A 15,373-nucleotide genomic window follows, 5' to 3' on the forward strand; every position below is an offset into this window, starting at 1 on the left:
AGGTTTGGTGAACAGTTTAAGGTACGGACAAAATTGATTTATGCAACATTCAGAGCATGTTTCTCTATCTCTTATGTCTTACCAAACCTAATTCGTATGTATCAAGGAGTAAATAGAGTTATTAGCAATCAAAATAAAAGATTCTGTCTCAATGACGGGTCTAAAACTAGATAACAAACACTATGCATTCAGGTTTTAGGCAGATGAAAATGTAACCTTCTTAAATAATATTAATTATGTAGCTCAGCTACATTGTTTACTTTTCTCCTTTTCAGCAGTTAAATGTAAATGTAAATACGTTAAATGTAGAAAAACCAGTAGTCTTAGCTTTTAGTGATGCATTATTATGTTTGGTTTCCTTGAAGTAGATAAAAAGATGAAAGCGACTGGAAAAAATACTGTTTTCCTAATGTAAAGATTAGTCATAGAATCATAGAGTTGGAAGGGACCTCCATGGTCATCTAGTCCAACCCCCTGCACAATGCTGGAAACCCTCAGATACCTTCCCCAAATCCACAGGATCTTCATTGCTGTTAGATGGCCATCTAGCCTCTGTTTAAAAACCTCCAAGGAAGGAGAGCCCACCACCTCCCTTGGAAGTCTGTTCCACTGAGGAATCGCTCTAATGGTCAGGAAGTTCTTCCTAATGTTGAGCCGGAAACTCTTTTGATTTAATTTCAACCCATTGGTTCTGCTCCTACCTTCTGGGGCCACAGAAAACAATTCCACACCATCCTCTATATGGCAGCCCTTCCAGTACTTGAAGATGGTGATCATATCACCTCTCAGCCGCCTCCTCTCCAGAGTCATGACAATTCAAATATATTAGAAGGTAACTTCAAACCAGTAATGCTTGAAATTGAACAAAAAGTCATTATGGCAAATGGGCAGTCGTTTTCTAGCCTGCATTAGATGAAGATGGGTAGCCGTGTTAGTCTGTCTGTAGCAGTAGAAAAGACTAAGAGTCCAGTAGCAGTTGCTCTGTCTGGAAATAAACTCTCTGCTTGCTCTTATGAATGCAGTTTCCTCCTCTGGAGTTGATTCCACTGCTTTAGGGCTAGATCCTGCACATCCCACCTTCCTTCCCTTTGGGCAATCTGAGGTTTTTGCAGACACAAGGAGAAAGAGGGAAATTCCTGCCTGGGAAGGAGAAAAGCAGCTGGCAAGGAAAAAAACAGGGAAGGAAAGGAAATTGTGCAGGCTCATAGAAATGTTCTTCTCATTAAAATCCCTCCCCATCCCATGGCACCACAAAGGTAGACTTGCCAATCCCCAGGTCCCAGCGGGGGATCCCCTGGTTTTGCAGGCTCCTTCCCACCCCCAGTCAGTTGGCCAGTGGCGGCGGGACACCCCCAGTCAACTGGCTGGAGCCCCACCCCTACAGACCCCACCTGTATTTCCACTTTAGAACTAGAGGAACCTTGGAAAGGCTTGCTTTCTGGATGGTGTGTCTATGCCTTTAAATCTAGGACCCAGCTAGGCTGAATGGGGGTGGGATCAGCTGGCAGAACAAGATGGCTGCTCCCAGTTTGCTGTGAAGCTATAGCAGTCCAGAGACCCTCCTGTCCTTTCACAATCCTTTTAGAAGTCATTTGCATAGTAGAGGAGGAACTAGAATCTTTGCTGAAGCAGTCCAGAGACCCTCCCTGTTTGTTTCACAATCCTTTTAGAAGTCGTCTGCATAGTAAAGGAGGAACTAGGACCTTTGCTTTCCCTGTGTTAGTCTGATAGAACTTGGAACTTCAGCAACTCGTGAGTAAATTGCCCCAGTGAGACCACACAAGTGTGGGATTGCAGACTGTTTATTTTGGCTGCTCTCTCTTTCTGTGTGTGTGAGAGAGAGAAAGAGAGAGTGTACAGGGACATGGGCTGCTTGGGTATGAGGAAATGAAGGCTGTATTTTGGGGAATTGCACTGCTTATTTATAAATAAATACTTATTTGTTCTGGGGAATGTGAAAGTCTCCTAGCTCCACCCCCAAAATTCCCCAGTTATTTTCTGAGTTAGACTTGGCAACCCTACACAGAGGTCATATTGTTGTTTTGAAAATGAGTTTTCTTTATTTCAGACATTTAAAATCCTGTCCTTCCTCCAAGGAGCTCAGGGGGTCCACACTGGACCCTCCTCCCTCATTTTGTCCTCACAACAACCCTTTGGGGTAGGCTAGACTGAGAAAGTAGCTTGTCCACAGTCACCAGACAAGCTTCATAGCACAGTCAGGTATCTGAAACTGACTCGTCCAGATCCAAAGGAAAAGAAAAATGATAAAGGTGGGAAACCTCTTAATAGAAAAGGGGAGCGGGGAGCTGTACACTTTCATAATGCAAAATGCTTTTTATTTCAAAGTTGCCCTTTGGATATGAGCGGCATGCTTTGTCTTTGAAACAACACAGCATTATGCACTATGAAATTGCTCACTGAGTCTCTGGCTTCCAAATATACTAGTCACTACTAGTGCAAGGTTGTTTGTGACTGTTCAAGACTGAAGCCGTGATATTTGTTTTGTGAAGTTGTACATTGTGTCACAGGACACTTATTTGCCTTTGAATTCCTGTCTCATTAACTTGCACAAGGTCATTCTTCACTGCTGAAGATTTGTACATTGGAACAGGAATTTTGCCAGCATCCAGTCTGTCTATTTATAATTGTTGCCTTTGTTAAAAAAAAAAAAGATGTTTCCTATTAAGTGCCACTGTGTGCATGTGATGTTTTTGTAATTTTGTGCATATTACAAAGATTTTGCAACTTTCTATCCATCGTTTCTTCACACTTGTAAATACAATTATATATGCATTTTCAATATTCCTTTCTATAATTTTGCAATCTGGTACTTAATACCCCACTTTTTTCTCCCGGATTCTAGCCTAAACATTACACCACCCTGTCTCCCAGTAGTTCCAGTCTACTCATTGACTACCAGAGAAAGTGCAAATAAAGGACTCAGAAGTTCAGCATAACAGGCTGATTTGAGAAAAGTCTGCAAGGAAGGTATAAAAGCTATAGAGGTGGAGCAAGGGGCAGCGGCTCAGTGGTAGAACATCTGGTTAGCACAGGGGTGGCAAATATGCACCTGTGGATAGTTGCAGTGAGAGTTAAAAGCACCCTCAGCCACTTGCTTACAGTCGCTTAGGGTGATTTTGCTGTAGATCGGCCTAATTTTCACATACACAAACCGTACTGTTTTCTGAGATAGTTTCTATTATATAGTAAGGTGGCTTGGAGAATATACTTAAAATTACAGTTTCTTTCTTTCCGGTTCTTTCTCCCTCCCTCTCCCCATCTATTTGCCTTCCTACTTTCCTTCCTTGCAGTTTGGTGTAGTGGTTAAGTGTGCAGACTCTTATCTGGGAGAACTGGGTTTGATTCCCCACTCCTCCTCTTGCACCTGCTGGAATGGTCTTGGGTCAGCCATAGCTCTCTCAGAGGTTGTCCTTGAAAGGGCAGCTGCTGCAAGAGCTCTCTCAGCCCCACCCACCTCACAGGGTGTCTGTTGTGGCGGGGAGAGGTGGGAGAAGGTAAAGGATATTATGAGCCACTCTGAGATTGGGAGTGGAGGGCGAGATATAAATCCAATATCTTCATCATCTTCTTCATCTGACGATCACGTCTTGCGGCTCTCAGACATCTGACGTTTATTCTATGCGGTTCTTAGGTAAACAAGTTTGACCACCCCGGTATAGGCTTTCCTATGCAAGCAAGCACATTTGTGAGTGCGCTTGCACACGAAAGCTTATACCCCCAAATAAAATCTTGTTGGTTTTGTGATATGACTGAACAGCATGAGTTACTCCGGGAGCGCAGCCCAGTGCGGGATTACTCCCGAGCAGCCCCACTGAGCCGCAGGGAGGCATGGCTGGCGGCAGCTTGGCTGAAGTCTGGTCTGTCCCTTTGGGTCCGGGAGCTGAAAACAGGATGGGAAACGTTTTAATGGTGCCTCCAGCACTGAAAGGGTTAAAGGGACCAAGCTGTTTGCTAGAGAGGCCGAGCAAGGAGGGAGTGCAAAAAGAAAAAAGGCTCCTTTCCTGTTGGGGGGGTGTGTGTGAGTAGAGGAAGAGCTTTAGATCCGCGTCAGCGGGGGGGGGGAAAGCCGTGCAGCCGGATCTCTGGAAGGTTTACTTGCAAGTAGGTGGCGGTGGAGAATAAGGCATTCGATCTCGGAAGAGGAATGCTGCTCTCTGCATCAGTTTTCGGTGGAATTCGCTGCTGGAGGAGGCACACAGGAATAAGCAGCTTTAAAGGGGGAATTAGATAGATCAGGGGTGGCCAAACCTGCTTAACGTAAGAACCACGTAGAATAAACTTCAGATGTTTGAGAGCCTCAAGACATGAATGTCAGATGTTTGAGGGGGGGGGAGGAAGAGGTGGAAAGAAAGCAACTTTAAATGCATTCTTCAAGCCTCCAACTGGCTTGGCTTGCAGAAATGATTTAAAGAGAGAAATGCCTTATCCAAGCTGGCTGGTGGGGTGGTGGGGGGCTTCAAGATCCACATGTGTGTGAAAGAGCCACAGTCCGGCCACCCCGAAATAGATTAATGAAGAATGAGTCTGTCAGTGGCTGCTAGCCCTGGTGACTGCAGAGAACCTCTACATTCAGAGGCACTAATTCTCTGAAGCCCAGAGCCAGAAGGCAACATCAGGGGAAGACCTCGGCTTCTATGCCCTCTTGTTGGCCCTATAGGAATGCCAGCCCTCTAGCTGGGGCCAGTGTTCCCTCTAAGCTGAGTTAGTGTGAGCTACAGCAGAGTTTTTTAGCCTCCAGCTCACACATTTTTGTCCTAGCTCAGGAGTAATGGCCCCAAAGCAAACTAATTTATGCAGTGGCTCACAACTTTAATGTCAGTAGCTCACAAAGTAGAATTTTTGCTTACAAGACTTCATATCTTAGAGGGAGTGTTGGTTGGGACCTGGGGGTCCCTGGAATTACATTTTATCTCCAGACTACAGAGATCATTTGGATACTTGGGAGGGAGGACTCTATGGCACCATTCCCCCTGCCCCAAGTTCTTTGTCTTCCCCAGGCTCCAACTCCAAATCTCCATTAATTTCTCAACTTAGGTCTGGGAAGACCTGACAGCCATAGAATTGATTATCTGCTGTGTGAAAGAGGATGCTGGACTAGATGGACACTTGGTCTGATCCCGCTGGGCTCTTCTTATGTTCTAAGGGCAAGGGTGGCCAAATTGTGGCTCTTTCACATGTATTGTGTAGCTCTCAAAGCCCCCACTGTCCTGTTGGCTGGCTTGGAGAAGGCATTTATCTCTTTAATTCACTTCTCCAAGCTGAGCCAACCAGTGACTTGGAGAATGCATTTAAAGTTAAAGTTGCTTTCTTTCCACCTCTCCCTCTGCCCTCCCTCTTCCCATCTACCTCCCTTCCTCCCTCCCTCATGGTTCTCAATCATCTGGCATTCATGTCTTGCAGCTCTCAAACATCTGAAGTTTATTTTATGTGGCTCTTACATTAAACAAAGAGCCCCGTGGCGCAGTGTTAAAGCTGCAGTACTGCAATCCTAATTTCTGCTCATGACCTGAGTTTGATTCCTGACGGAAACTGGGTTTTCAGGTAGCCAGCTCAAGGTTGACTCAGCCTTCCATCCTTCCGAGGTTGGTAAAATGAGTATCCAGCTTGCTGGGGGGGAAAGTGTAGATGACTGGGGAAGGCAATGGCAAACCACCCTGTAAAAAGTCTGCCATGAAAACATTGTGAAAGCAATGTCACCCCAGAGTCAGAAATGACTGGTGTTTGCACAGGGGACCTTTCCTTTCCTACATTAAGCAAGTTTGGCTATCCCTGTTCTAAGGTTTACTATGTACCAGGGGTGGCCAACGGTAGCTCTCCAGATGTTTTTTGCCTACAACTCCCATCAGCCCCAGCCAGCATGGCCAATGGCTGGGGCTGATGGGAGTTGTAGGCAAAAAAACATCTGGAGAGCTACCGTTGGCCACCCCTGAATAGCTTTTGCGGGGGAGGAATGATAATCAGTATCCTTAAGGACAAGAAAATTCAGGGTATGAAACTGGCGTTCAGTTGCTGGTCATTTTAATTCTGCAAAAAAAAAAAACCCAACCCAACCACATTGCTTTCAAACATAAGGTTATGAACTCCATGATACTAAATTCCTGGACATTTTTTTGGAGGGGTGGGGTGGAGCCTGGGACAGGGTTTAGTCGAGTATAATATCATACAGTCTGCCCTCCAAAGCAGACCTTCCCCTCCCTCAGTGGAACTGAGGTCTGTACTCTGACAATCAAAATGCCAGGAGATCTCCAGGCCCCACCTGGAGGCTGGCAACCCTATTAGGTGTCAGATTTTCTCCACCATGTAAGTAGAGTGCAGGTGGGGGTAATCAGCGTCTTTAAGTTCAAGAAACAAAATGTATGAAACCAGAGCTATTGCTTGTCATTTTACCTCTGCGTGTGGGGGGAGTTTTTTTTTTACTTAATAAGAAGAGAAGGGCATTGTGGATATTGGGGAAGGGGGGAGGACTCTTACCTGAATGGGAATCAACCACAGCCCCATCCTGAGACCGTGAATTTTTTTTTTAATTATTTGACTCTGAAGCACAGGAGCTTTACACAGTTGCTTTCCCCAGCACCTGTTGGATAAACAGAGGTCCATCAGTGACTATTAGCCACAAGGAATAGATGGAACACTCTGGGGCAAGTGATTCTCTGTATTCTTGGTGCTTGGAAGGGGCAACAGTGGGAGGGCTTCTAGTGTCCTGGCCCCACTAATGGACCTCCTGATGGCACCTGGGGTTTTTTGGCCACTATGTGACACAGAGTGTTGGACTGGATGGGCCATTGGCCTGATCCAACATGGCTTCTCTTGTGTTCTTATCCCAGCAGCCCTTGTGGCTAACCTGGAGAGGCATGATGCCCTCCCCCTGCCCCCCTCTGTGAGCTGTTGGAGAGGGCTGTTGCCTAATGCTTCAGGCATTCTGAGGGGATGTCTACAACACTTAATATCACTTATTGCACTATACTAACTACAATAGTTAGTATCACCCTCTAACCGTAATCCTGATCTGCAATGAGGACACTCCTTTTGGTCCAGCAAGGCCATCCTGAGTGTATCTTGACCAGGGCTGGTAATGTAGCACCATTCTTTTTAGGGGGGGTTTCAGCCTTTTTGATATATTCCTCTCTCCCCAAGGCATCTTTTTGCATTCGGAGGCAACCCAATACAAGTGGGAGGAGATGGAAGAGCAGGACCCAGAAGGACCAGGAATTGGCAAAAGATCAAGGAAAGACCCCCCTCCCACCCAGGCGGGAACAGTCGTTGAATTCTGGGAAAGTGCTATGCCAGAGATCCTACATCAGGACACTGGGATCTCAGAGAAACATTGCCAGCAGTTCCGGCAGTTCCGTTACCATGAGGCTGCTGGGCCCCGAGAGGTTTGCAGCAAGCTCCATCTGCTTTGCAACCACTGGCTGAAGCCGGAAAGGCACTCCAAGAAGCAGATCCTGGACCTGGTGATCCTGGAGCAGTTCCTGGCCATCCTGCCCATTGAAATGCAGCGCTGGGTCAGAGAATGCGGGCCGGAGAGCAGCTCCCAGGCGGTGGCCCTGGCTGAAGGTTTCCTCCTGAGTCAGGCAGAGGAGAAGAGGCAGGCAGAGCGGGTGAGGTGGCTTCGTGCAGTCCATTCAAGCTGTGATCTTTGACCTTAGGCTAAGGCCTCCCTGCCCAATATGTATCCCTCCAGACACTTGACCAGGGTTGATACAAACCCCAACCCTGATTCTTGCCACTGGGGTTGAAGCAGCTCTATTGATCAATGCAGGGGTGAGGATGGGAATGGAGTAAAATTCATCCCCTTGGTCTTTAACCTTCTTCTTGTCTGTCTCTCTCACAGCTGTTTCAGATGAGGGGAACACCTGTGAAGATGGAAGCGAAGTTCTTTGAGGATGAGGGATCTCCCAGGGAGCAACAGCAGAGGGCCCAGGTCCAAGAGCCTGCCCAGGATGCCTTCTCACGTGGTAAGGGTGCCTTGTGCCCACATCTGCGCCCATTGTGGAGTTGCTGGATAGAAGGCTCAGAACAGGAGAAAAAGGAAATACTTCTGCACACAACACAGAGTGGACTTCTGGAACTCGTTGGCATAAGATGTAATGGTGGCCACTCACTAGAAGGGGGAATTATACAGATTCGTGGAGAGCCATTTCATTCTCATTCACACAAATTAGCCATCAGTGGCTATTAGCCACAGCATATTGTTGGTACTCTCTGTGTGGGCAGTGATGCTCTGTATTCTTGGTGCTTGGGAGGGGCACAGTGGGAAGGCTTCTAGTGTCCTGGCCCCACTGATGGACCTCTTGATGACGCCTGGGTTTTTTGGCCACTGTGTGACACAGTGTTGGACTGGATGGGCCATTGGCCTGATCCAACATGGCTTCTCATGTTCTTAACATGCATGAAGCAGGATTCCAACAAGAAAACAAAATATGAAGCCTAGGCTAACACCCTGTCTTCCAATGTTCTCTACCTCACAGGTGGTGAAGAGACAAGGTCAAGTCGTAGTCTTTGTGGAGGAGTAGAAACAGCTGCTGACCCTGCAGTCCAGGTAGGGGAGATGAGCAAAGGACAGCCTGAGCCCTCGCCCTGCCCTTCTTTCTCAAGGGGCCTTCGCTTCCACAGTTGCTTTTAAGGTGTCTGAGCAAGAGAGTCTCTGAACACCATTCCCTTTATCCCAAGCTCTACACCCTCTTCCAGAGTGCAGTCTTGCCTGGCATGACCTCCAATGAGAAAATCTGCTTTTTCTTTTAGTCTCCAGTTTCCGTTGAGGATTTGGCCGTGTATTTCACCGAGGCTGAGTGGGCCCTGCTGGATCCAGGCCAAAGAACTCTCTACATAGAAGTCATGCTGGAAAACTGTGGGACCGTGGCTTCTCTGGGTAAGGAAAATCCAATTTACAGTTCCCAACCTCCAGGCTGAATGAAAAAGCTACAGCTTAGCATGGTCAGCACCGTATTTAATTTGTTTTGCATTAATTCTGCAACTTGGAAGAGGGCTACGACAAATTTCTGTATCTCTACAACTCCCAGCCAGATTTTCCCTCCAAAACATCAGTTCCCCTCAGTGACTTAGTTGTCCTACAGTACTGCGTATATTTTCTATATTGAAATAAGCTGTCCCACCCTTTGTTTAGATACTGGTTTAGGCTTTCACTCAGCACCAGAACTTGAGGGAAGATACAGAAGCTGTCTTGTCTTATATTTATACCCTTACTGAAATGGCACTTGAGGCAAAGTAACTTTCAAAACAGAAATAATATCTTCTTTTCTTGGGTATTTTTTGTATATTTTAGGTGTGGGTGTGCACCTGGCAGTCATGGCAATATCTGGTGACTGGCCCCTATTTAGAGCCTGGAGGATATTCAGGGAGGTGGCTGAATAAAGCCTGCCCATGTCCTCCTGACTGCTGGTATTCCAAGGAGGTCTCCTATCCAAGTACTAACCACAGTCAACCCTGCTTTGAGATTGGGCTTGCCTGGACTATTTAGGTCAGGGCAGAAATAATATTTTATTGAACAGGCAGGGAATATATATAATAGAGATTGTCAAGGTTTAGAAAGGCTGAGGTAAAACTATACTATATACTAGATTTGAAAGCTTAGATCAAAAGAAGAGAGTGTCTTTATAGTTAGTTTCAAGGTTTTCTAGTCCTTTTCTTCAAGAGGCACTTTGCTTAGTATCGGGCCCGTAGCTAACCAGGGGCCCATGGGGCCTGACCCCCTGACACTTTTGGGGGGACCCTCACCCCCATCCCAGGGTTGCTCCTTTCGCTCCCTCTCCTGCACAATTTAAATCATGCATGAGGGGTGGCAGGTGTTCCTGCAAGCCCCTCCCAATTTAAATAGCACAAAAAGGAGAGGGACAGCCCCGGACTCTCCAGCTTCCTATTCTCACCCCATGGCCCCTCCCCGTGGCACCCCCATGGCCCCCTCCTCCCACGGCCCCTAGCTACAGGGCTGCTTAGTAATGTTCAGCACTAAATACAGTTCTTAATAATGTTTCTTCTGGAGAACACCGCTTGATTATAGTTCTTAGATTTCTCCCCTTAGAAATCTGGTTTCTGGCCTCCATGTTGAAGAAGGAACAAAAAAAAAGCCGAGAGGGAAATTGAATATAATCTAAAAAAGAATGGTTCACTTAGAGAAATACATTTAAGAGACATAAGGAAACAGATCAAAGATGCCGTTTGGAGAAGGGAAAGGGAGCAACGTATTAGATCTAGAGGACAGAAAAATAAAATAATGAAAGAGATATTATGGATAATTAGGCATTTAACTCCAAAATCAAGAGAGGTTTTAAATAACCGAGAGAGAAATTGGCATAAACGGAAGAAATACCAAAAATGGAGGATTCGTCAGGAAAGTATGGAATTTACCAAAATTGGATGGTGCTGCTGAATGAAATGCTAAAGCAAATAGTTATAGATAAGTGGGGCAGGTCATATAGATGGTTATAGGAGTATGGAAGTAGTAAGGTATTATGTAAGGTGTCAAGTGTCAACAGTAAAACGTCTTTAATGAGTTTTCCTTGAGTGTAAGTGAAAATGATAAATGGGTTTATTGCATAATGCAATAGTGAAGGTGAATGTATTAAATGGTGACTAGAGATAATGGAATTTGAATGTATATATAACAGTGAAAACACTGCCTTCGATCTCTGTTTTAATAATTGTATTTTTTTTTTTTTTGGTAATGGGCTTCTTTCTACACAATATATTAATTTAATAAACTATAAATATTTTTTAAAAGAAAGAAATCTGGTTTTCCCTTCAGATATTATAGCTTTCTACTAACTTCTGAAGTTGTCCAAAGCTTATTTTCTCTGTACTACAGACCCAGATTCTCCTCAGAACAACCCATATTCAGGAATTATTCTTCTTTTTCCCTAACAGTTGATGTTATAGTTTCCCTCAGATGATACTGGGCAATCAGAGAATGGGGTAGAGCAACCAATCACATTAACTTTCTGCTTAAGGAAAGATTAACTCCTAATCTCCCAGATTCCCAGAAGCAAACAGCCTTTAAAACAGGGGTGGGGAACCTTTTTTCTGCCAAGGGCCATATGGATATTTATAACATCATTCGCAGGCCATAAAAAATTATCAACTTTAAAAACAGTGCTCCACCAAGGGAGAATAATTCAGGCCAGCAAAATTAATGCAAATACCGGTAATTGTTTTTCTATTTGAAGTCATGTGGGGAGAGCCTTACACACACACACACACACACACACACACGGCCCGCTGCAATAGGCAAATGCATAGGTGCAGGGCTTTTTTGGAGAAAAAGTGCAGCAGGAACTCAGTAGCATATTAGACCACATCCCCTAATATTAGCATATTAGGCCACACCATCTGGGATAATCAAGTGCAAACTGAACTGTGACAGTAACTTTTCCAGGCCCTGCAGCAATTCTGGCCAGCCAGCCAGGCCCCAGGGAGGCTGCCGCACAGTACATCTGGGCCCTGTGATCCCTGCCTGGCTCTGGGGAGGCTGCTGCACAGCGCGGCTCGGCCCCACGATCCTCACTGGCCAGCCAGGCACCAGAGAGGCTGCCACATGGCTCGGTTTGGCCCAGCAATCCCCGAGGGCCACACTAAGTGGCCTCGAAGGCTGCATACAGCCCTCGGAACAGAGGTTCCCCACCCCTGCTTTAAAACCTGCTTTTCTTTTGCAGTCAGTCACAAGCTCCTCTACTGAGAACAGAAGGAATATATGCCAACTCGTACTGGGCATTAAAATAAGTTTTTCTAGGTGTGCCAGCTAAGACCATCTGAGTAAACAACTTTAGGAAACTGGCAAAGCCCAAGGAAGGTCTTTGGAATACAGATGTTGATAGTGAAGATTTACTCAGAAGTCTTTGATTTCAGTAAAGACTAATGCTAATTGCACATGCCCAGCTCTTTATCACCTAAGAGAATGGGACCACTCCTGAGAGGGCATGGGTCTACATGCTTGTTTCTTGGGAGGGAGAAAGGGGTGGGAGTGAGGATGGAGTACAAGTTGCCGTGATGTCCTTACTTTCTCCTTCCTGGGCACAGACCCGGGAAGGAGAAAAGTCAGGAGGGGGAAGGGCACTCAAGGGCTCACTGATCAGTGGAGTCTTTATTTCTCCTCCCTCCCTCTCTCTCTCTCTCTGAAATTTTTAGAGAGTGGATGGAACTTTCAGATCAGACATCCCTATCTGGGTGCTAACAGAGTGTCCTCTAATTCAGCAGCGGAGGATCCACCAAATGAGGACAATGAGGAACTGCACCATCTATCACCAGTTAAAGTCAAGACTGAAGACTTGAAAAAGAACTTCCAGAATCAAGATGGACCTATGAGGCAGACAGGAAGCCACACCATTGAGAAGCAGGATAAACCCATTGCGTGCGGAGGGGGAGATTTCCATGAAGTAATTCACGTGGTGGAGGAAAAATACAACTTCTTGGAGTGTGGAATGAACTTCTCAGATGAAACCCAATGTAATATCCACTTACAAATGCACAGTGGAAGGAAGACCCATAAATGCTTGGAATGTGGAGGAAGTTTCTTTTGCAGAGCAGAGCTCCTTAGGCATCTGAGCACACACACAGGGGAGAAACCTTTTGAATGCCCAGAGTGTGGAAAGAGATTCAGTCGCAATGGGTCTCTTCGACTGCATCAAAGAACCCACACAGGGGAGAAGCCTTTTGAATGCTCAGAGTGTGGAAAGAGATTTAGGCAGAGTGGCACTCTGCGAGAGCATCAAAGAATACACACTGGGGAGAAACCATATGAATGCTCAGAGTGTGGAAAGAAATTCAGCTTGAGGGGCAATCTTCAAAAGCATCTAAGGACCCACACAGGAGAGAAGGCTTTTGAGTGCTCAGAATGTGGAAAGAGATTCAGTCGCAATGGCAATCTTCAGCAGCATCTACAAACTCACACAGGGGAGAAACCTTTCGAGTGTTCAGAATGTGGAAAGCGATTCAGTCGGCGTGGCTATCTTCTAGAACATCTAAGAACCCACACAGGGAAGAAACCTTTTGAATGCTTAGACTGTGGAAAGAGATTCTGTCACAGTTCAACTCTTCAAAAGCATCTGAGGACCCACACGGGGGAGAAACCTTTTGAGTGTTCAGAGTGTGGAAAGAAATTCAGGCAAAGTGGCAATCTCCACCAGCACCTACGAACTCACAGAGGGGAGAAGCCTTTTGAATGCTCAGAGTGTGGAAAGAAATTCAGTAGGAGTGGCAGTCTTCAGCAGCATCTGCAAAATCTTTGTAAGGAGAAACCTTTTGAACTATCAGAGTGTGAAAAGAAATTCAGTCAGCTTGACGTTCTTTTTTTATGAGTTGGTCTTGTTTCAAAAGTTAGTGCTCAAGTGAAAAAAGGGGAACACAGTAGTGAAAGGCTAAGAAATAAGTACAAAGAAATTGTGTTCAATATTGCTACAAAATCATGCAAAAAATATTTGTACAATATCAACAACACATAACAAACCAATAACAAGTATCAAAGATCCAGGAGGCTCAGTTATAAACAATGTCCTTGAAATGTGGCAGAAAATCTTCCTCCAGGTATTTTGCTGGCAATATTCCCAAATAGATATAATCTGATGTATAGAAGCCTCTTGAGATATACAATGTCTGGATGTCTTGGTGCGTTTCAGAGCGTAGCCCTTTGTCAGGCAGTCTTATTCCGCTTAAGGATAATTCTATTGGTCTAATTATTCACACTCATACAAGAAATTTTTTCTTTTTGGGGGTCCCAATTCATACATTCTCACAGCCATGCAGCTTCACAAAATTCAAGTTCGGGTAGCTTCCCTTTGATATTTGTTATTGGTTTGTTATGTGTTGTTGATACTGTAAAAATATTTTTGCATGATTTTGTGGCAATATTGAACACAGTTTCTTTGTAGTTATTCAAAAGTTAGTGCAGCATGTCTTCTTAAAATTGTATTTAAAGCTGTAAAAGAGAAAATCTTCCTGCAGACTCTTCAGACCAACACCTCATGCCACAACTCATCCCGTGACAGAACCAGGCCTGCTTTTCCTACTTTCGTGATGTGGGATGTGGGTTAGTTAATTGGGTGACTTTGGGTTCAAATCCACACTAGACTTGGAAACTCTTTGGATGCCTTTTAGCCAGTCGTATTTTCAGAGTAATGTACCTTGGATGACAACTGTAAGCAATGTTTCCTCTGCCGTGAAGTCTTTTGAGCTGAAATTCTACTTACTGAGCTGCTGGCATTAAAGTTGTGAGTGAGTGCATAAATTAGTTTGTTCTGGGGTGATTTTTCCTGAGCTAAGACAAAAATGTGTGAGCCAGAGGTTAAAAACCTGTGAGCTAACTCGCATTAGCTCAGCTTAGAGGAACACTGGTTGCAAGGATTAAATCTTTGAGGGAAGGGCTTCATGGCAGAATTGCGCTTGATAGGTGCAGAAATCACAGGTCTTCCTTATTGATTGATAGATTTTACTAAAACATTTATATTCTGCTTTCCCTCATGGTTCAGTACATCTGAGTTTTTCTTTTGTGTAGGAGAGGTGTAGAAACTTCCCATTTATAGGAGGAGAAAAGTCTAATAGAGACAGAAGTGGCATCACTAGGTTTAAAGATCTGGATGTGGGTTCTTTCTCAATCTGTGATTCTGGCAGGGATTTGGATCTGTAATTGCTTCAGTGGTTGTGAGGGGAGACCTATTCTGGGAAAGGGATTGGGGTGGAGAGTGTCCCTACGGACTCTCCATGGATATAACAGATGGCGGTGTCCTAGGGTTGTCAGGTCCTACCTCACTGCTTGCAAGGAGATCCTGGACATGGTTGGGAAATCCTCTGTCCTGCACTTTTGTGTTTGCAGTAGGGTTGCCAAGTCCAATTCAAAAAATATCTGGGGACTTTGGGGGTGGAGCCAGAAGCCAGGTTGTGACAAGCACAATTGAGCTCCAAAGGGAGTTTTGGCCATCACATTTAAAGGGACAGCACACCTTTTTAATGCCTTCCCTCCATTGGAAACAATGAAGGATAGGGGCACCTTTTGTGGGGGCTCCTAGATTTGGACCCCCTGATCTAGTCCTTTTGAAACTTGGAGGGTGTTTTCAGGAGAGGCACCGGATGCTATGCTGCAAATTTGGTGCCTCTATCTCAAAAAAACAGCGCCCCCCAGACACCCACGGATCAATTCTCCATTATACCCAATGGGAATTGGTCTCCTTAGGGAATAATGGAGTGCCCAGCAGACATTTCCATTCCCCCCCCCCCGTTTTCTGATGACCCTGAAGTAGGGGGGAGGGCCTCCAAACCAGGGGATCCCCTGCTCCCACCTGGGGTTTAGTAACTCTAGTGAGGGGCACAATGACATCACCCAGAAATGACATCATCACGTCACTGG

The 15,373-nt window shown here is 45.4% G+C and overlaps 1 protein-coding gene across 5 annotated transcripts; it reads left to right on the forward strand.

Moving 5' to 3' along the window:
• Positions 1-1,488: 1,488 nt before the first annotated feature.
• On the forward strand, positions 1,489-14,257 carry LOC132571174 (zinc finger protein 436-like). Of its 5 annotated transcripts, none has more exons than XM_060237863.1 (7): positions 1,489-1,752; positions 2,864-2,988; positions 7,156-7,622; positions 7,856-7,979; positions 8,493-8,563; positions 8,767-8,893; positions 12,163-14,257. In XM_060237863.1, the coding sequence occupies exons 3-7, from the start codon at positions 7,200-7,202 to the stop codon at positions 13,329-13,331; spliced, it is 1,914 nt and encodes a 637-aa protein (XP_060093846.1). In that variant the 5' UTR covers positions 1,489-1,752; positions 2,864-2,988; positions 7,156-7,199; the 3' UTR covers positions 13,332-14,257. The 5 variants fall into 5 exon arrangements, with proteins under 5 accessions (XP_060093846.1, XP_060093850.1, XP_060093847.1 ...); XM_060237867.1 differs by having other exon boundaries at positions 12,229-14,257; XM_060237864.1 differs by lacking the exon at positions 2,864-2,988.
• Positions 14,258-15,373: the final 1,116 nt, after the last annotated feature.

The sequence above is a fragment of the Heteronotia binoei genome, chromosome 5 (assembly GCF_032191835.1).
Source record: "Heteronotia binoei isolate CCM8104 ecotype False Entrance Well chromosome 5, APGP_CSIRO_Hbin_v1, whole genome shotgun sequence".
Taxonomy (NCBI): domain Eukaryota; kingdom Metazoa; phylum Chordata; class Lepidosauria; order Squamata; family Gekkonidae; genus Heteronotia; species Heteronotia binoei.

Coding starts and splice junctions, on each gene's coding strand:
- LOC132571174 (XM_060237863.1), top strand. CDS start 7,200: ATGGAAGAGCAGGACCCAGAAGGACCAGGAATTGGCAAAAGATCAAGG. Junction 7,623..7,855: donor AGAAGAGGCAGGCAGAGCGG/GTGAGGTGGCTT, acceptor TCTCTCTCACAG/CTGTTTCAGATGAGGGGAAC. Junction 7,980..8,492: donor CCAGGATGCCTTCTCACGTG/GTAAGGGTGCCT, acceptor TCTACCTCACAG/GTGGTGAAGAGACAAGGTCA.